Below are 23,260 nucleotides of genomic sequence, written 5' to 3' on the forward strand. Positions count from 1 at the left end.
CCACAATTTTTAGTATGGAGGTTTATAATTTGGTATAGAATTTTCTATTGCTATGCTAGGAGCAGAATAGTTTGTTATTGAAAATAGGCTATATCGGCCCATGCTTTGATATAGCCCCCATAGAACGGCGCCTCCCGATTTTCGGTATTTTGATGATTTTAGCCTCATTATCCCACCGAAATGGCTGAAATTTGTTACTTAAATTTCGTTGGGGGTATAAAACTTTCCACCCGAAATTTGTCGGTATAGGTCCACGTCTTCATATAGCCCCCGTAAAACGGTACCTCCCGATTTTCAGTTAATTGTTAATTTGAATTTTGTGTATTTTATGTATTTCGAAGGTATTTTCGAACCAAGATTTGCTGTAATTTGGTATTGTGTTTAGTCAGAGCATAGAAAGAACAACGATGAGCTATTTTAAAGAGTGTTTCTACATTTTCTTTCTGAAGAGGATATAACTTGGTATTTTAGAATTTCAATGGGTAGAAAACCTCCACACAGAAAATTGTCAGTATAAAGTGATTATCATACGTTATAGTGATAATTTTCTGTGTGGTTAAGATATAATTCTCCTCCAAGGAATTATACTTAACGTAGAGGAAGAGCTTAATAGTTACTAATTGTTCATATTCATATGGAGATTATAAAAAGTTCGGCCCGGCCAAATTAACGCCGTTCTTACTTGTTTCTATTATGTTGGTACACATGTCTGCTATGTATGTTGGTAATATCAGTCATTTTGGATTGTCAGTTTGTTTATGACAGATAAAAAGGATTAGCCGTGTTTTGGTTAGGGTGTCCAAAACCGAAACCAGTTACCCGGTTTTTCGTTAAAAACCGAAACCGGTTTTCATCAAAATCGTCATTTTCGGTTAACCGAAAAACCCGGTTATTTGCGTCGGTTAACCGGTTTTTTAAAAATAGTAATATTTTCTATACTTCATTACAATTTAACTCTTTAAAGTAAAATAAACTCAAATAACATAAAATACGGCAAATTTCCAGATGCCAAATGTATTTAAAAGTGAAAAGTATTTTGTTTAAAATGGTCTTAAAGCAGCTTTCGGCAGATTATTTTTGTTGCATACTTCAGGGAGCTTTAATGGCCTGAAGCTCTCTCTGAGGGCACGAGTATTCCCTTTTGGCACACAGTGTCCTAAAAATTAAATAATATTCAGAGATTAATGTTGTAATTAGTCCAATATTTTCATTATTCAAAGAACGATTTTCGTCTGGATCGGCCTAATTAGGCAAACCCTGCACATATACATAGTTGATGGAAAAAATTTCCTTCTATAGACCAAAAATATGAATTTTCAAAGAAAAATCATCCATTTATCAAGAAGGTGCTTTATAACATATTAATTTTCCCTACGTTTCTACATTACAAAGAAGTTTGACTGTAATTAACACGATCTTTAGCCGAAGGCCAGGTTATAAATAAAATGTAATGATAATAAAATGTATGTTTGATTCAGACATTTCACAATAATATGAAGCTTACAAAGCAAGACTACGTAAATTGTTAATATATTTATTTTGGAACATACATAATTTTATATTAGTAACAGTTTATACTATTCTTAAAGCACAATCAATCAATTCAATCTTAATATTGCTGTCCCAATTTCAAGGTTGAATGTCAGATATCATGGATTTGATGAGATAATTATATAACAAAGTCGTTAATTTACCCCTTTCCGCGAATTTTTAATCAAATTTTTATGAAATATAAGCAAATTTTATAGTTATTAAAAAAACCGGTTTAAACCGGTTAACCGGTTTTTGAGAATTTTCATAACCGAAAACCGGTTTTTCAAAAAAGAGAAAATTTCGGTTAACCGAAAACCGTTTTGATTCAAAAAACCGGTTTTTTGGACACACTAGTTTTGGTGAACACTTTGATTTTTTTATTATTCCATCAAAGAAACTGTATTAAGTTTTGAGTAAAAAAATGAAATTAAATGCGTAAGGACATTTGAAATGTTGACTGTGGCGTTTAGCGAGTCTACTACCGGTTTAAGGAAAGCCGAGAAGATCTCAATGATGATGCCCGTCCTTGTCACCCAAGCACGTCAACAACCGATTAAAACATTGAAGAAAAATTGCTAAATTTAGAGCAAAAAGAACGTCGCATGGACATCGCTCAAGAGCTGTTAAACATCGCCAACGAAGATCCAGATTGTCAATAAAAGGTCATAACTGGTGACGAATCATGGGTGTATGGCTATGACATTGAAACCAAAACCCAATCATCCTAATTGCAACGTCCAGAAGGGCCAAGACCGAAAAAGGGCCGCCAAGTTCGGCGAAATATGAATGTTTTGGTCACGGTTTTCTTCGACTGCAATGGAGCGGTGCATCAACGTACTGTCAATAAGGAATATTACCATGAAATAATGCACCATTTTCCCTAAGCAAACGCGTAGAATTGTGGAGACGCGTAGAATTGTGGAAAAACCAATCATGGATTTTGCACCATGTTAACGCTACAGCTCACACATAGATGCTTATGCGTGAGTTTTTGACCAAAAACAAAACCGTTATCATGCCTCAACCACCGTATTCACCGGACTTGGCCCATGTTGCCTATGCCAAAAGAGCGTTCCAGAAGTATTTCGAGGATTGGAAAAAACACTGGCATAAGTGTATTATATCTGAGAGGGATGACTTCGAAGGCGACAAGATAAAACGGCTACTCCCTATTTTAGATATTTTGACGTTTTTATCTATATTTACAGACAGAATTAGCTATAATTTGGCATTTGTTCGGCGTGGTTTTGGTACAGTCCCATACAGGGCTTCGGAGTCGAGCCATTTTTCTTTCGACTTCGACTCCGAATCCATCGGAATCGACTCCGAGGGTAATTTCCTATACCACTGAAAATGAATAAAACATGCATCATTTTTAACTTTTTCCATTGTAGAACAAATATAAGGTCAAATAAATACTCCAATAAATACAACTCAACGACAACCACATAGAAATTTATTTTAGTTTGTAATGTTAGTGTCAAAGGTTTATGTAAACAAAATAAGAAAATGTCTATAAATTATTTGAATTTAAAAATACTAATAATTTTTCACAGTTGATTGAATATTTTGGAAAACAAGAATGAAAATTCGTTACATTTTCAATTTGAATGTTTCCACATCATTCCACTAAATGCATAATTTCTCGCAGAAAGTAGAATTCTTCCAAAAATGTTTGGGTTCGCCGGAAATTCGTTGTTTTTGAAATCAAAGAAGCACATGTTTATTGGGGCTTTATTTTTTCAAATTTAACAAAATACCTCACATATTAACAAACGTTGTATCGCCTCTATAAACGGTGTTTTATTGTACGGCTCCTCGTTCGGACTTGGAGGAGGTTACATATCATTGATGTGAAGAAGTCTTTGTGGGAAATAGTTTTTTTGGAATGATATATTTTTTCCTCAAAAAATATATATCCCTAATGTACATCGAAATAGAAATAAATATATAAAATGTCGTATGGAATTTGGCACTAACTTTACAACCCACTTCAGTCAGCTGTGTATTGCTGTTACCTTTTATTGTTCTACCATGAAATTTTTCCTATATTTCGACTATATATGCTTATATAGCTTAGTTAATGCAAGTGCCAAAACTTGTAAATTTATATAAGTGAAATCAGGATCATAAGTAAGCAATTCAAGACCAGGTCTTAAACTGGATCCAATCCCAGTGTTTGTAATACCTAACATAAGTCCGCATATTTTAACCTTTTGTGTAATTGTACCCGAAAGACTGGAATGGAACATTTAATTAAAATATTACAGATTTATCGTGAATACCAGCCAGCATATAGGCGGACCAGTAGGTCTTTTCATAGAAATTATTCTGATCTCTTCATTGAAGTCCAGTATGTTTCCTCATATTATATCTTAAGACTCATGTAGAAAACATGTTGGTCTTTATGTTGATGATCAGTAAGATTTCTCATAGATAATATGAAAAGACCAGTAAAAAATATGAAAAGACCAGTAGGACTTCTAGCAGAAGACTTATAGAGCTTCTATAAAAAACAACTGAGTCAAAACTAGTGAGAGCAATTGTAGGAAGGGGCCGATCACGTGATATCCAACACCACTACTCTTAGAGACTAACTTTCCACGAAATGTTTTGAGTTTAAATTATATTAAAAAATATATTTTAAATGCTTTATATTTCTAAACTAGATCTGTAAGGATCCCAATATATTGCCCACATAATGTCTTAGTTATATAGAAATCTAATAAAGGACACACCGTCGAAATGAACCACTTTAATTAATGTTGGTACTATAAATCATTCGACAGGTATACTTTTAATTAGAAAATTTGGGTATTGTTCATTAGACATCGATTCCAAGAGATCTGTTGCATATTAGAGACAACTGCATTCCATACAACACATCATACAGGTCCTTATTGAAAGAAAAATATATTATCGGCTTAATTTTTGTAACTTCAATAAGGTACCTGTAAACTTTACATAATATTTTAAGCACATGCCCTAACATTGGTAAGCTCAACTATTTACGAAGTATTGGGTCGTAATCTTTTACATAACGTTGCACATTGTTCGCAAATCATTTTCCAAAAAGAACAGAAGAAAAATTCGGTCTAAGAACAAAGCTATCAACATATTTCTGGAACACTCTTAAATTCTTACATTTTGTTTCAATGGTAAAATTGTTATGGACCGAAATAATTTTGATCGCTAGTGGTCGATGTTACAAAAAAATCAAAAATACTTTGATGTGTATACTTTAATAAAAAAATCGGACTATTATTGTGACCTACAGAGCCGCTACAAAATTGGATAAATATTATTTTTTTGGTCCATTTCACCCGCTAAATATTTCACGATCATCATCAATAAAAATAGGGATCTATTCTGGTCTGAACCCGACCTCCATACAAAATTTCGGTCCATAATTTCGGCCTGCAGTTTGATTACAATTTATAATGGACAGACGGACGGACACACATCTCAAAATCGATTTATCTCGTCGAGATATGAAGATTGGTATACCACATTGGGGAATTTTTACCAAAACAAACTTATAATACCCTTTCCACATAGTGGTGTAGGGTATAAAAATATAGAAAACATACGACGGACCTTGTAAAAATTGCATATTTTGAGTACTTTAAGCTGTAATTACTTCATCGGCGGAAGTCAAAGGATCTTCATATGTCATACCGGATATGCTTCGGGCGTCTACTATATAGTACAGTATTCAAATAAATAATTTAAAGTTCATAGCGCCCATGATTCGGTCATAACCTAAAAATCGTCATGAAGTCTGCCAACGAGAAGTAAATGGCTTATGTGGTAATGATATCACTGGTAAAAGATGTCTGTTTAGCAGATTTCATGTCTCTTTAGCAGATTTCATGACTTGATAAAATACAAAAAAAATCAGGAAAATCAAAGGGGTCAATCATTTTTAAAAACTGATTTTAAATTTTAAATCGCGAAAATTGCATCCAAGTCCACTGTACAAAATTTTCTTCTATTTTTTATTAGATAACTGATAAAACTACAAACATACAAAAAATTATTTTTTCAAATTGGACCAATCTTAAAGAAGTTATGTGTATTTCTTTGCATATAGTTTTTATGGAATTCGATTTTTTAAGGCGCGATATCTCTGGAGCTGTTAGTCAAAAAAACTGAAATGATTTTTTGCTGATAAGCATCATCACCACAGCAAAAAATAAAGGAAATCAAAAACCTCATCTTGAAAAAGTGTCCGAATTCGCTCAGAAATCCCCATATGTATGTATATCAAAACTTATTGTCAAGTTATGTCAATATTTTTACAAAAAATAATACATATATGCAACAACATTAACGGTGTCGACATGAGAACATTTTGAACAAAAACGTGGCGAAGACGCCAAATGCTATAAAATTACCTTTATTTATTTTCTCCATCAGGACTTGAGTTGCCGTTTCACTTCGATGTAGGTAATAAAGGAAAAAAGGATAGAAATCCGTTGTGAAAAAAGAAGATATGCCCGTTTAAATTTGGAAATGTAAGAAACCCAGATTTTCACTACTTCTACATTTATAAAACAATATACCTAAGTGACCCAAACGAACCAAAGGTATTTTCGTTGTTCATGGACCCCAACACGATAGAATTTTGTAACACGATCGCAAATCTCAATGGTTTGGCTGTTATATGCCAAAATATCCAAAAAACGTCAATAAAAAACTTTTGAGTCAAAATCGGGAGGCTCGATTTTCACCGTAGACATATGGTCTAGTGCACTTTTTTGCTCAGTTCAATCCCAGAAATCAGAAACGCGAATGGCCCATTAAGGGCCTTCCACACAAATCGCTCCGGCCTATTATACATATTATACATATGTATTATATACATATACTTATTCCATTACTTTATTAAGTGAGTGTATATTCATACGTACCTCGGTATTTATATAATATTTTCAATAACAATTTTCTTTTATTTCTTATTCTATTTCTCGGTGTACATAGCTAATATATTTTTCGATGATGCTTTTATATTGGATGACAAATATGTGGAAAATCCCAAAAATCCCCCACTCAATGAATATGTGAAACTACTGATTACCAGCATCGACAAGGCTGCGTTCGAAGTGTACGGCGTTAACATTAAAATCAAGCCACCCGTAAAAATTGAAACACCTTACGGCGGTCGCTTAGTGTGGACACTGCCTGGCCGGACCAAAATGATTGCTCATCTGAAAAACAAGGACAAAATTCGTCACAAAAAACGCTGGTCACAAGTCATGTACATGTACTACTTGTTGGGCTTTCGCATAATGGAATTGGAAAATGTGTCGGCGAAGCGTAAAGCCGTAATAGCAGAAAACACTTTTTTACTAGCCCTTGATGGTGACATTGATTTTCAGCCACAGGCTGTACAGTTGCTGATAGACCGCATGAAGGCTATCGATGAACTGGGGGCTGCTTGTGGTCGCATCCATCCAGTTGGCAGGGGGCCGATGGTTTGGTACCAAATCTTCGAATATGCCATTGGTACGTATTTATTAATATTTATACAGCAGCTATCAAGAAAACGTGTAGTTTCAAAAAACTTCAGTTTTTCATTTAAGCACACCTCATAGTCATGTTTTGTTTACTTCTACATACAGGGCTATATTCCTTTTGATGTGTTCTTTTGAAAAGTTAAAAATTCATAACAACAAAAACTTGAGAGAAAATTTGGCAGCGGAAATGACATACGAAAAATTGTTTTTGTGGGTTTACTTTTTAAATTGAAAGAAGGAAATAAAAATAACAGTTTATTGAAAGAGACAAGATGATATGTCGAAAAATGAAAGTAATGAATAAAAAATGACTGTCTATTTCTATAATTCGTTTTTCACATTTCACATACATATGTATGTACGTGTGTAGGTGCTAAGACAAACTTTCATTAATAATAACATACATAGCAGGATTAGATACAAAAAATAACATTCACATGTATATAGATGCTTACAAACGTATATATGAAGGCAAAGGTGAAATAAAAATGTCTGTTTTGTTTTTAATTTTTCTTGCTTGTGTTTATTGGCACATTCTATACCTTATATTTTGAATTTATTTTACTAAAAGTTGATATATATTCGATCATAAACGCGCTGCTGATGTTTCAAAACCTAATCATTTTTATGGCCCAAATGGGTAACGTTGGAGGGGGTCCAATGGCGTATTGAAAAATCTGTTTAAAGTATTAGCCAATCAAAAGAAGTCTCTAAATATTTGCCACATAAACGCTCAGAGCTTGCTGAACAAGATTGATGAATTTAAATATATTTTCGAGAATTCGGATATGGACGTAATATGCATCTCTGAGACATAGCTAAACTCTAATATTCCGAATAGCTTAATAAATTTAACTGTCTATACTGTCTTCAGATATGATAGGGAAGGTCGAGGAGGAGGTGTGGCAATATATGTGAAATCTAATCTTAAAGCAAAAATCAGGCTTAAATCTGTTTCTGGTGACCAAATAGAACATATCTTCATTGAACTCATATCGAATTCTAAAACACTTCTAATAGCTTGTGTGTACCGACCAAATAATACAATAGACCTACAACAGCTTTATAATAATTTGGAAGGAGTAACTCTGGGTTATAATGACATTGTTATTGCAGGGGATTTAAACTCAACATTCTTGTTGACTCGTCATTAACTGATTATATGTTAACACTTGGTCTCTTTGCCAGCAACAATACGAACCCTAAACATTTTACATCTACGACCAACACGCTTCTTGATTTATTTTTCGTCAATAATGCCGAAGATATTCTTCTATATGACCAATTATCTGCCCCATGTTTTTCAAAACATGACCTTATATTTCTTGCATATAATTTCACATTTAATGAAAACAACGAGACGCTATTAACAAAAAAATATTTACAAGAAGTTGGAATGTGTTATACTCGCTTAATTCTGTCGATCAGCAGCTTGGGTTTATCCAAGAAAATATTGTACGGATTTATAACGAGACAGTCCCACTAAAATTTAAGAGAATTAAAAAACATGGCAAACCTTGGTTTAACTTCTCAATTGAGTAATACATTAAGGACAGAGATCTATCGTACTACAGGTGGAAGCGTTTTAAGACGCCAGAGCTTTATGAGGAATTCCGGTCTGCGAGAAGAGAAGCCAATTATCGCATACAAGCTGCAAAAACTGAATACTATGCAACAAAATTTCATGCTGCAATTGACTCTAAAAGTAAATGGAAGCTTATTAAAGACATTGGTATTGGAAAATCAAATTCTACCGATCAATTCCATGGTGATATAAATATCCCAAATAATACCTTCATTAATGTACCTATTTTACACACAGATAATACATACTACGGATCTGAATTTGAATTGGGCACCAGAGTAGATAGTGGGTATAATTTTGAGTTTAGGTGCGTTACTCCTGACGAGGTTCTGCTGAGTTTTAAACTTGTGAAGTCAAATGCTATTGGCCGTGTGTCCGTCTGTCCATTATAAATTGTAATCAAACTCCAGGCCGCACTTTTGGACCGATCGTCACGAAATTTGGCATGGAGGTGGGTTTCACATCAATAATAGTCCGATCGCCTCAAAATTTTAAATTTGAGATGGTGATCAGATAATATTTAGAGGGTTAAATGGACCACAACTTTTGTGTAAAAATTGTGAAAATTTTTAATATACAGCTTATATCTTTTTTCCTGGAAGATATATTCCGGGCAAGTAAGCTATACTTGGAAGAGGAACGCTTGACCTTTCTATTGATTTCAATTGTGTTGGTGTACATGATAAGATAACAGAGCTACAGCCTAATATACCCAGTTATTTGTTTCTAGTGTTATCATGAACACGCTAGAGTTCGCAATTATAGCTCAATAATCCCGAAATTTTGCACGAGGTAAAAGTTTAGGTAGGAGAAGATGCTTACAAGTTTGGATAATGATCTGATATTATTTATCGGGTGAAATGGACCATTACTTTTGTATGAAAAATAAAATAAAAAAAATATTTTTTTTGGAGGACATATACCTTCAAAACTAGCCTACATACGGGAAAAGAAATACTGACCATTCTCCCTGATGCAAATTGGAATAACGTGTCTGCTAGATAACGGACCTACTGCCTAATATATGATAGGTTTTGTGTAGAGAACCACATTTTCCCACTCCCAGTTTTTGCATTATTGCAAATTACGAGGGCGGTTCGGAAACTTCTTAGCCTATCAATGAAAGAGAATAGTTAGTTTTTCAAAAATATTTTTATTTTTCAATATAATCTCCTGAAACTTCAATACACTTAGTCCAACGCTTTTCTAGCAATTCTATCCCTTGATTAAAATAGTTTTCCTCAAGGTCTTCAAAATAGTGGTTTACAACTGTAATTGCATCTTCATTTGAGGTAAAACGCTTGCCAGCAAGGATTTTTTTTAGATTTGGAAACAAGTAAAAGTCACTGGGAGCTAAATCAGGAGAATAAGGTGGGTGGTCAAGCAACTCGTACTTTAATTCATTGATTTTAGCCATTGTTAAAACATTCTTGTGCGCTGGTGCGTTGTCTTGATGAAAAATTATTTTTTTTTTGTGTTGTAAGCCAAGACGTTTTTCTCAAATTTGTACATTTAATTGATCCAAAAGGTTGCAGTAGTACTCTGAATTTATTGTTTTACCCTTTTTCTTCCTCCAGCTTCAGTCCATTGTTTGGATTGTTCTTTTGTGTCTGGAGTATAGTGGTGATGAAACGACGCTGAAAATCTATTTTATTTCGCTTAAAACGATCCAAACAAGCTTGAGAAATGTTCATTCTTATGCCTTTTTGATCGACTGTTAACAAATGCGGCACCCATCTTGCAGAAAGCTTTTTCATCTGTAGTTCTTCATGCAAAATTAAATGGACTCGATCATTTGAGATGCCCATGATATTAGCAATTTCACGCACTTTTATTCGTCGATCATTTAATACCATATCATGCACTTTGGCTACAATTTCTGTTGTTGTTGCTGTTTTTGGACGTCCACTACGTGGTTCATCTTCAATGCTTGTACGACCACGTTTAAATTCAGCAACCCAATTTTTTACTGTTGCATATGAAGGAGCACTTTCACCTAACACATTCACCATATCATTATGAATTTCTTGTCCCGATAAACCTTTTTTATGTAAATATTTAATGACAGCACGCATTTCTAATTTTTCCATTGTAAAAAAATTGCGGATGCGTCTTTTTTGAACACCTGTTTCTATATGAAGGAGTTGCCAGATCGAAACAAAATTTAACATGTGTTCATAACAGAGATGGAAGTTTCCAAAACACTTAACTTTTTTCGGTTTACACCGCGCTTTTTGTGCTAGGCTAAGAAGTTTCCGAACTGCCCTCGTATATTGGTACCCTAGCGTATTAATTGTCCAATTGGATTTTTTGCAGCATGGGTCGCTTTGCCATCTTTTTTCGATTCCCCAGCCAGCTAAAATCAAATATTAAACGGTGGCAAAATACCCTTCAGTAATGTTCACGACATTTTCTGAGTATTTCAGCCATGTAAATCTTCTCTGCAAGTGGTGTCTTAGGACACGCCCTTCGGACTCGGAGATAAGCTGTACGTCCCATATCATTGATATAAATCGGGGTACACTCACTCACTCATTGATATAAGAAAAGTCTCTCTTGTCCCTTCTGGGATGTTTGTGCAACAATTATTATATTATTTAATATGTTTATTTTCTCCATAAAGAAATTTTGATTTGTAGAAAGCTAATTCCCAGGGGTAGTGGTGTAGGGTATCACATGGTCGGCCCCGTCCGACTATAGCCTTGGCTTTCTTGTTTTAAGTTCACTTCCACTGCTATTAATCTCATTAAGTCTTACCTAAATGAACGCTTACCAACTGTGTGTATAGGAAACACAAAATCTAGTCCCTTGTTAGTACCGAAAGGAGTTCCTCAGGGATCAATACAATTAATCCACAGCAATGTCATGATGTATGCAGATGATGTACAGGTGTTTATTAGTGGTTCCGTAAACAAAATTAGTGAAAGGATTGCAAATCTTAATGAAGATCTTTCTCGTGTGCACAGATGGGCTACTGCAAATGGGCTTTTGCTTAACCCACAGAAATCGAAGTGCCTTATTATACATACATAAAAATAAAAACTTTTCTTTACAAAACCCTCACATTGTCATTAATAACCAAAATATTGACATAGTTGCCAGTGTGAAGAACTTAGGTGTGGTGTTTAATAGCACATTAAGTTTGTCAAACCACTTTGATCTGGCTGCTGGGCAAACGTATGCCAAACTGCGTGTATTATGGACCACACAGTCTTTTACACCAATTAAAATTCGAATCCTGTTAGGAAAAACTTTCTTGGTTCCCAGTTTAATTTATGTATGTGAACTTTTTGAATGCTGTGACTCATTGAGCCAGAGGAAACTGAATGTTGCATTTAACAACATTATTCGTTATATCTATGGATTAAAAAAGAATCAACATGTGTCTCATCTTGCACAGTCCCTTTATGGTGTTAGTTTCAATACACTTCTACGGATAAAGTCTCCATTATTTCTACATAAAATTATTGTTAAGAAGAAACCAATATATCTCTTTGAGAAATTACAATTTACACGGCCCATCAGAGGCAAAAAAACTAGTTCCATTTATACGACGATTCCCTGTATCTGATTGGCAGTTCTACATTAACTCGATTAGTCTTTGGAACTCTCTTCCCAACGAAATTCAAACCATCAGCAACGCGTTTTCTTTTAAAAAAGCAACTTTTCAATTTTTTTTTGTGCCTAATTTTTTTTATATAATTCCTTTAATAACCATTGTTTTTCTTTTTTGGAATATCTAACTATTGTTAAATTAAAATTTAAGGATTTAATTATGTTAATATTTATTTATGTTTTGCTTTTAAATTACCTTTGTAATCTTATAATATTAAAATAAGATAATTATTAAATAGTAAATTGGATTGTTCATGATACAATTAAACCTGTGCTGTAATTATAAGTTTTATCTTGATGTGCAGGTGTAAAAGTAAATAAATAAAATAAATAATTTCGAGTTAGAACCAGTAATATTGAACTAATAAATGCCATTTTAAATTTCGCTAGGTCATTGGCTGCAAAAAGCTACGGAGCATGTAATTGGCTGTGTCCTATGTAGTCCCGGCTGTTTTAGTTTATTCCGCGGTAGTGCTTTAATGGAGAACAGTGTCATGAAGAAATACACAACCGTATCTCAAGAACCAATGCATTATGTTCAATATGATCAAGGTGAAGATCGTTGGTTGTGCACACTCATTCTTAAGCAGGGCTTACGTGTTGAATATTCAGCAGCTTCTGATGCCTACACTCACTCACCGGAAATATTTAATGAGTTCTACAATCAACGTCGTCGCTGGGTACCCTCTACAATAGCGAATATTTTTGATTTGCTCTCTGATGCGGAAATGGTGGTAAAGAATAATAGTTCTATATCTAGGCCGTATATATTTTATCAAGCCATGTTAATGGTCGGTACTATCCTTGGACCCGGAACTATATTTCTAATGATGATCGGATCTTTTGTTACCGTGTTTAATACAGGAATCTGGACATCATTTTTGTGGAATTTTATACCGCTGTTGGCATTTATTTTATCGTGCATCTATTTGAAACAAAAATACCAGGTAAATTATATCGCATAACAGTCGAATATGTTTATTTAATGGTTGGTTGTTCTTATAGCTGTTGTTGGCGTTTGTCATCAGTGCTGTATATTGTCTAGTAATGATGGCAGTGCTTATCGGTATTATTATACAAATGATAGATGATGGTCCTTTAGCACCTGCATCTTTATTTTTCCTTTTAGTATTTTTGCAAATATTTATTTCGGGTAAGTTCAAACAAGTCAACTTTCTTTATTATGTACATTCGTATATACATACATGCGTGTATTCTATTTCTATAAAAGAATATGATATATGATAGAATAAACTTTTTTGTTTTATTATATAAAAACAAGTAAGCAATGGCTATACTCGGGACGGGGCCGACAATATTGACACAATCTGTATAAGTCCTCTAGAAATTGAAACATACGTAACTCACGAAATTAGAAAATAACGGTTTTTTGATCAGATAGCATATGTAGATAAAATTCAAAAAGTTCTTCTTAAAAACTCTATATTTTACAAAAATTATGAACTTAACGGTTTGAAAATACTTACGTACTTATTTGGTCCTAAAGATCCGACCACGCTATTTACGAGTATGTCTACAAAACTACTGAAGGGATTTTCATGAAATTTACTGACAGTCGATTTGGTCCAAACTCTCAAAATTTTCTTTACCATAGAAGTTTATTCAAGATGTACGGGAACGAAAAATGGCAAAACTTGCAAACAATATGGGCGAAACATCAAAATCAGCCTATCGTCGAATCAGATGCCAACAGCAAGCTGCTAGTTTCGCTAGTTTCTACTCACCCAAATTTGTGTGGTAGAAAATAGCAGAAGAGAGCGTCATTCTGCGCCATTTTTGTTTAAAGAGCAATAAATGATCAAATAATCATGTACCCGAATAATTATTTACTTGCAAAAGTAGTTGTTAAAATGAAAATAAAAGTCAGATGAATGTAATCGATAGTGGCAAAAGTTTACATATTTTAATTAAAAATACTATTTAAATTGTTATAAAGCAAAAGAAAAATATATTTTGTGTTTGGAAACCTGTTTCTTTATGAACCACGAGCTGTACCAGCCGACCGACATCGATATAGTATCGCCTGTTTCAGAACATGCAAGAAGCTACTAATTTTTACTACGAAAGTTTTCCATTATACAGTACTGGAAAAAATCAATAATAAAACGTATCGATTGCGTTGACTGGGTCATGTAAACAGAACGGAGAAAGTGTCTCCGCCAGAAATGCATATGAATAAGAGTCATTTGACGCCCCAGGAGACGGTCAAAACTCTGAAAGTCCATGTTGAAGATGGCATCGCAAAATATGGCATCCAAAATTGGAGAAGCAAAATAGAAGATCGGTGCGTTTGGAAATCTATTCTTAGTTCGGCTTATGGAACAAAACATTATGTTTAGAAAAGACATCGAAGAATATATGAGACCCGCCAAAAACATGATAACTATTACAGAATAAGTTGTTTATAGATAACATAACAGTACTCAAATTATTACTTGATTTTCCAAATGATGAGTCTGGCGCTGAGATTGATACATAATTAACCGAATGGTGAAAAAACGGAACGCATGTTGAAAGAAATAACTTGCAGACATCGAAGGAAACAAATGTGGTTTTTGCAAATCAATATAATATATAATCTTGAAAATTAAATAAAAAATAAAGTAAATAACATAATTGTATTTTTATTAGACCAACAAATTACACAATGGGACTGAAAATCGGATCCAAAGCATTGGTGCAAAATGCCATGACAAAGAATTGGTGCAAAATGTCATGACAAAGAACTGGTGCAAGATGCTATGACAAAGAACTGGTGCAAAATGCCATGACAATGAATTGGTGCAAAATGTCACGAAAAAGAACTGGCCCGAAATACCATGACACTGAACTAGTGCAAAATCCCAGCAAAATGTTCGATGCCAAAGATGTCATTCAATCATGGGGGCAAGTGATCTGGCATGTCATCTTTTTAGCATCTTCATCGATGAATTTTATATGAGCGTGGACCCCAAAAGATGCTATTCATTTTTGGATCCAAAGCATGCCATTTACATCAATGCTTTGACCTGTCATTTTCACCAATGTTTTGGCATGTCATTTCCACCAATGCTTTGGGATGTCATTTTCACCAACCCTTTGCAATGACATAATCATTACGACGAGAGTTTTAACAACGTTGGTTGTGATTTCGAGTCTCCGACAACATCAAACCTATTGTAAATAATTAATCTTATATTTGAATCTTATATTAATCTTAGATTTAGAAAAATGTGTATAAATAAAAAAACAAAAGTCATCTCTATTGAATCGATGGAATGGGTTCAAATGCAGATGAAAATATCGGATCTTTCACGACTTCCTTTGCATTGGTTCAAATGCTAATGAAAATATCGAATCTTTCACGACTTCGTTTGAACCAATGCAAAATATGCCATGAAATCACGTCATCGCATGGAACCCCTTCCTTCAAATTTTGCTGGGGTGCCATGACAATAAATTGGTGAAAGCGTGTGTAAATGTCATTGGTGATTCACCTGAATTTTCACCGATGACAATTCACTTGCACCCATGATTCAACTCATGATTTGTCAACGAATATTTTGTTGGGAAATAGAACTATTTTGCAGGTTCAGGAATACAACAAATATGTTATATACGGAAAGCTAACCAAAAAATTTTCATGAAATTTTCTGGAATGGAAAAAGATGATCGGTAGTGAGATTAACGTTGAAACTCATCAAAACTGAGATTGTGTGTTATTAAGAAAAAGAATATACATTATAGTCTCGATAATCCGGATACTCGTTAATTTCGATAATGCGGTAATCCAGACACTAAAAATATTTAAACTGTAGACTCTACAATCCGGACCCACGGAAATTGTTTACTTCGATAATCCGGTCACTCATTCGTTTTCTTCTACATTTAGTTTTTTTTTTGTGTTATTTGCAGTTGTAATTTGATTTCTTATTGATAAAAAAGATATTCTATGCAAAATTAAAACGCTAATGATTCCTACTTTTTTAAACTGCGAGCGATCGAAAAATTGTGCGAATTCATTGGAATTGGCCTTAAAGGTCAAAAGCAAAATAGTTTAGATTAGGTTTAAAAGAGGGGCGATATACAAATCGCCGCATGTCCGTATGGACATACACTTAAGCCAGGGTTGGCCTGTTGGGCGCTCTAAATTTAAAAACCTGGAAGAGATTATTGCTTGGGATTATTTTAAAAATTAATCATTTTAGAAATTTTGTGCCATTGACAAAATTTCTTAAGTAGGATCGTGTTGTGATCCGGCAGTCCAAGGGAGATTCTCGTTTCCTGGTCTTCGATATAGAAACTCAGACCCGTCGTCCGCCCTAGCACAGCCCCATTCGTAAAGCCGCAGCTTCCAGCTGGCATCTGTGTCAGGGTTCCATCGATCCACAAGTCTCTGTCCGGTATTACGACTTAACACAAAGCCAATTCAGTTGTTTCAGGTATACGGTATGATACAATATAATCTATTGACTCACTCGTAGTGACCCTTAAAATCTTTTGGTGGTATGCTTGGTGGTCTCTTCCGATCCACTCGCTCATCGACTTAAGTCTTATAGCTACGATGGCAGCTTTATACCTTACCAGAATTTCTATTGGGTGTACAACCAAAATTGTCTTTAAAGCTCTAGTTGATATAGTCCTCATTGCCCCACTAATACTTAAGCAGCACATTCTTTGGACTTTTTGTAATTTTGTCACATTACATTGTTTGTTCGTAGCTGTCCACCATACTACAGATGCGTAGGTTAGAATTGGTCTAATTACGCTAACCAGTGTATCATTCTAGGATTGAAACCCCATTTAGAGCCTATAGCTCTCCTGCAAGTTTACCAACATCTGTGGGCTTTATTAGCCCTTTGGTGAATATGGTCTTTCCATTTCAGTTTTCTGTCCAGGATCACTCCCAGATACTTAACTGTTGGAGAAATGTGTTACGCGCGGACTTAGATTGGAATAATTGGTGACCACTAGCTGCTCGGGTACTCTTGCATCTCAGCACAACCTAGCTCGTCGGAAATGGGGTGGATTCGTGAGCGCTAGGAAAAGGTCACAATCTGCATTAATACCTTTTCTATTATTTGCTTATTATTTACTTTACTCACTTTGCACATTTTTATTGTCCGTCCGTCTTGTCCAATCGCCAAATCCATTACACACACCCTGCCTTTAATTTAGTTTCAGATTTCAAATTTATTCATTTTTACTTTACTTCATATTTACACATATTTCTTTCTCTGCCTTAACCCTACCCAGTGCGAAAATGTAATCGATGGGAATCGAACGGGTAATACAGAGCCACTATGTTTTAGTGATTACCGAATACATTATTCGTAACACGGTGCATGTCCTAGGAAAATAATATATTCTTTTATAGTATCCATAGAAAGCATCGTGTAATCAATGGGTATATTCTTTTATAGTTCTTTAGTAATATATAATGGAATTCATATACTGGAATGCATCGTATTATGTATGCATTCTCTTTTTATAAGTAATTTATTCCCCGTATGCCTTAAGTAATTTATGGGATTAAAATAGAAAACCATTAATTTTAATCCATTTTTTATTTATATTTAGAAATATAAGGATTTTATGTAGTTAAAAAAGTATTTATAGAATACAAAAAAAGAATATTCATTCATTAAAAACCGAAATTAAAATAGTTCATTACATGTTTTTTACAAAATTACGTCTTTATTGTTACACGACACAAACAAAACTGGCAAATTTATGCTGCGACTTAAAGATAACGGCAGATAACGGGATTACAAAAAAAAAATACAAAAGAAACATTGCATTCCCTTGTCGTATCCAGTGGGAATGTAAGAGGTAATTAATATGAATTTTTTGTCAAGTTGAATTACTCGTTTGATTCTTTACGGTATATTATATAACGTATCTTATATAATATATTTAATAATTTAACTTTTTGTCCAATTATATTCATTTCTCGATTCTTACGGACACGTTTTGGAACGTATTGCTTATAATGCGTTAATTAATATATTTTCAATGTAATATGTTCCCAATTTTCCCACTGGGTACTTATCTTCCTTAAAACTGTTAAGCCCCCGGCAAATACGGTCCGTTGTGCGTCGCGTCACGCGTTGGAAACAACAACCACATGAAAAAGTGTAAGTGATGCCAAGTTTGTTCTTAAAGTTTTCATGTAGTTGTTGTAACGCGACGCACAACGGAACGTATGTATTTGGCCCTTTATACGACTGCTCTCAGTGTTGGGTGATTAGTGCTCTCGACAAAAATATTTTTTTATCTGGGTTGTTGGTGTCACCAACTATTCAGGCATTTCTTGTCTTTTGCTGGCCTCGTGTTTTAAGACCGTTGTGTGAATATATATACCCAGCAAAATTTGAAGGAAGGGGTTCTTTGCGATGACGTGATTTCATGTCATCTTTTGCATTGGTTCAAAGGAAGTCGTAAAAGATCCGATCTCTTCATTAGGATTTGAACCAATGCAAAGGAAGTCGTGAAAGATCCGATCTTTTCATCAGCATTTGTACCCATTCTATCGATCCAATAGAGATGATGTTTGTGTTTTTATTTACACACATGTTTATTTTCATTTTGGTATGTTCCAGTACTGCAAAAATCTACTAATTTTTACTATTTTTTTTCGATAACATAAAGGAAAAATTGTTATCGTAGTAAAAATTAGTAGATTCTTGAAGGTTCTGGAACAGACCAAAGTTGTTAGAACTGTCGTCGTGATGTTCTCTTACATTTCCTGCATATCAGACAACTAAAACTTGTAAACAATTAGTATTGTATGAAGCTCGAAATGTCTGCAATAAAAATGAAGTCCCAATCATTGAGCTAAAAATAGAATCGGACAGCACACATTGCTATTTTAAAAGTTCCCTTGTCTGTTCTAAATCTGACATAGAACGAAATCAATCAAATCTCGCTTCTTGGAATTTGAAAAAAAGTCCGAAACGAAAAGGGACAAGAATCTGAAAATAAAGAAGAAACGACTTTTGGAAAGAAACAATTAAAAATAAATTAATTAAGCATAAATGGTATTTTCCAGAAAAAGTCTCTCCTCCCCGTTCGTCACTAAACAAAAGAGTATAAATTTCCAAAATGTTGTTATAAAATACCACTGAACCACTGAACTTCCCTTTAATTTTTATGGCTTAACAACCGACTGTAGGTATTTATATATATATATATATATATATATATATATATATATATATATATAAATATAAATACCTACAGTCGGTTGTTAAGCCATAAAAATTAAAGGGAAGTTCAGTGGGTCGAGCGGACGTAAAAAGGGCAGCCTTCGTTCTGGAATTTTCTTCTACAATCAAAAATCGTCAAAATCGACCATCGTGTCCAAGTTAAATGAGTTAAAGCATACCGATGGCCATCAGACAAGGCAAGGGTAAACCTATCAAAAAGGCATAAATGAAATACAACTAAATTTAAGCCCACCTCCCCTCCACATAATTATCATCAGATAATGATCATTATCCAAGTAAAATCTTCGATGACAAATCATGAGTTGAATCATGGGTGCAAGTGATTTGGCATGTCACCTTTTTGTCATTTTCACTCATGAATTTTATATGAGCGTGACCCCCAAAAGATGACGTTCTTTTTTGGATCCTAAGCATGTTATTTTAACCAATGCATTGACATGTCATTTTCACCAATGCTTTGGCATGTAATTTTAACCAATGCATTGACACGTCATTTTCACCCATTCTTTGACATGTCATTTTAACCAATGCTTTGACATGTTATTTTCACCAACCCCTTGGCATGACATTTTCATGTCTTGTTTGGAAAATTGAAATGCTCTATTGAAATATGGACAAACAATATATATATACAGATGTGTCAATTATTTTTGGTCAGGTAAAATATTGACAACTCCTTTATCAATTTTCTTCAATTTACATGGGTTATTTTGCCTCTTAACGCGTTCGCTGTTTAACCCAAAAAGATCGATCTAGCTCGTGTCGCCTTTTTCGTGGCTTTCGTTTTTACTTTCAAGTCGACCAATCACTACGTTGTATTCCAGTGCATTCACAGCTGACTTCTCTTTTGCGCCTTTTTCGTGACTTTCGTTTTTTACTTTCAAGTCGACCAATCACTACGTTGTATTCCAGTGCATTCACAGCTGACTTCTCTTTTGCACTTAAGCAACACTACACCCTATTCTAATCATACATCGTTGTAGAGCAGCCTTAACCGAACTATACTTATTTAAATTTTAATTTGTTTTCTATTGTACAGTACATTTCTTTTTTTTAGGTACAAATATTTTTTTATATATATAAAAATATTGTTTATTGCAATCCGCAACAAATATTTATTGTCTAACCTAGGAAAACGGGTTCTTCGGTAGCTCCTATTTTCGTTTTCTTAGTGAAAAGACATTGTTCTGTTTTTTTTTTTTTTTTTTTTGGTTAACGCTTTTTGGAGCCGTTTCGGCTCTCCTACGAAGCAGATTTGGATTTTTCCCCTCGGTAAAAGTCCTTAATAGACTATTTATGGTATTGACCCACAGAAGAGGTGATAAAATCCCCGCTTTTGGTTTCCCCTGATCAACCTTTTCCCTTGTTGTTACGTCATATAGCGCACAGCTTATCCATCTATTGCTTAGCATGTGGTTTATCCAAGACCTCAACGCCCGGTCTACCTGAAACTCTTCTAAAGAGTTGATCAGTGTATCGGTGCTGACGTTGTTGAAAGCACCGTCGATGCCAATGCATACAGCTAGTGTATACATCTTCATTTCGATGGTTCTGTCTATATGGTTTATTACCTCATGTAATGCGGTTTCCACTGGTCTACCTTTTACGTATGCGTGTTGTTTGTATTTAAGCATATCGTTTGGAATATTACTCTTTATCATGGTGTCGACTGTCCGTTCCATTGCCAGGCTATTGGAGTACACGCAAATTTTAAGCAAGCGTTGAAGATCCCGACCAGTTTGGGCGCACTTCCCTTTGAAGTAAGACCGAGAAGATCTGGTCTAGTCCCGCTGTTTTGTATGGTGAGAAGATCATCATTGCTTTTTTGACCATCAAGTTGTCTAGTTTTGGTGCTTCTTCTGATGCATAAACATTCTCCATCGATGACACTGTGTGAGCTGTAGTGCTCGACGGGAAATGTGTACTCATCAGAAGGCTTAGGGTTTCCTCGATTGTTTCCATCTTTTTTCCTATTTCATCAACCATAAACTCGGGCTGTGTGTGAGTTTTGGATAGAAACTTTTTGATTTTTAGACGTGACAAAAAAGTTTCCAGAGGTTACGTTTGGCGTTTCTTGTTATTTTGTTGTTTTGCTCTATTGTAAAGTCTTCGGACCTCTTTGTCCTTGATGTGAATTTCCCCTGTCATTCAGGTTTTTCATAGGCAGACTTACTTTCTCGAAAAGGACAACTTTCTTCGAAAGACCTTACTAGTACATCGGTTAGTTTGTTGACATTTCTGTCTATATCATCTTTACTTAGGCAAACCTCGTCATCTTGCCTCAGTCTATTTTTTATTTGTTTTCCGAACTTAGTCCAATTGGTTTTGGATTTGTTTTGGAAAGTAATTGGATTCGGCGGTGGCCTTGATATTTTAAACCTAATATACCTATGTTCATGTACCTCGTTTATTAGATTTTCTGAACATATTGTTATATCTAGTACTTCCTCCCTAATTCTGTTAACAAAGGTTGGTTTGTTACCTATATTAAGGGTTATTAGGTCGTTAGTATTTAAATAATCTAAAAGGGCTTGACCCCTTTAGTTAGTGTTAGTAGTACCCCACGAAATGTGGTGAGAGTTAGCATCGATACCTACCATCACCAGTTGCTGCAGCTCCGACGAAGGTGGTAATGTCGGCGAGTCGAACGACAAGTATATTGATGCTAGGTATATATTTCCATTTCTTTGCTTTAACACTGTGGCGTGCTACGATGACAACTCAGGAGAGAAAAGAAAGCTTAAGTTTTTGTCCTTAAGAAAGCTTAAGTTAAGTCCACGGTCGATTACCTGTATTAGCGTAGAGAAGTTGATAATTTATATGGTTCAGTCCAAAGACCTTGTTCTTTTCGGTCCAAAGTTCCTGGACTAACCCAATATGTATATTACTTTTGTTTATTTTCTCCATCAGGGTTTGAGTTGCCGCTTCACTCCGATGGAGGTTAATCTGGATGACCTCAAGCATAAGTCATCCAATAAGCGAGCTTTTTGGGAGTCGCTGATGGCTTCGACCCCCTCCTGTGTGTTACCCGGTGGCTTATTCACCTGGCTAGTTTGGTGGGCATCTTATTCCTCTCCAACCCTTGCCCTTCTGATTTTAATGGTGACTGCCTTACAGATGTAATACGCCTTGCCCTTTGACTTTGATAAAGCAAAATAACTTTGTTTAGAATTTTATGGCTCTAATTGAGGATAGGTTGGTTTAGGTTGAGGATAAAAGCGTCCGAATGATTCCTCTGGTGAACAATTTATCCTAAAGTTGCATGGAAATGTTACAGATGAGAATAATATATTCGCAAGGTTATGATGCAGATCAATCTGCGTACACTTGGAAATAAATAGCTGCATCAGGTCATAAGTTTGGTATGGAACGAGATACCCTCTAAACATAAAACTCTGCCACAGGAGAAAAGCAAAAGGTCCAACAACTTAACTTCTGGGTAACAAATCTTGCCGTTTAAAATAGTTTAATTTTTTGGACAGGAAGGCTTCTATATTACGCTATGAAGTGATAAATAAATAAATAAATTAATAAATAAATAAATAAATAAATAAATAAATAAATAAATAAATAAATAAATAAATAAATAAATAAATAAATAAATAAATAAATAAATAAATAAATAAATAAATAAATAAATAAATAAATAAATAAATAAATAAATAAATAAATAAATAAATAAATAAATAAATAAATAAATAAATAAATAAATAAATAAATAAATAAATAAATAAATAAATAAATAAATAAATAAATAAATAAATAAATAAATAAATAAA

The 23,260-nt window shown here is 34.3% G+C and overlaps 1 protein-coding gene across 2 annotated transcripts in view; it reads left to right on the forward strand.

Moving 5' to 3' along the window:
- Window positions 1-23,260, forward strand: part of Chs2 (Chitin synthase 2) — a 209,350-nt gene that overhangs the window by 125,094 nt on the left and 60,996 nt on the right. For both annotated transcript variants that reach the window (XM_073980204.1, XM_073980205.1), the window contains 3 exons: window positions 6,517-7,041; window positions 12,643-13,199; window positions 13,258-13,405. In XM_073980204.1, the coding sequence (XP_073836305.1) occupies window positions 6,517-7,041; window positions 12,643-13,199; window positions 13,258-13,405 (1,230 nt within the window). The remainder of the gene's footprint in view (window positions 1-6,516; window positions 7,042-12,642; window positions 13,200-13,257; window positions 13,406-23,260) is intronic.

This window comes from Musca autumnalis, unplaced genomic scaffold (genome assembly GCF_047663935.1).
Source record: "Musca autumnalis isolate F117 unplaced genomic scaffold, ASM4766393v1 scaffold_4, whole genome shotgun sequence".
In the NCBI taxonomy this organism is placed as follows: Eukaryota; Metazoa; Arthropoda; class Insecta; order Diptera; family Muscidae; genus Musca; species Musca autumnalis.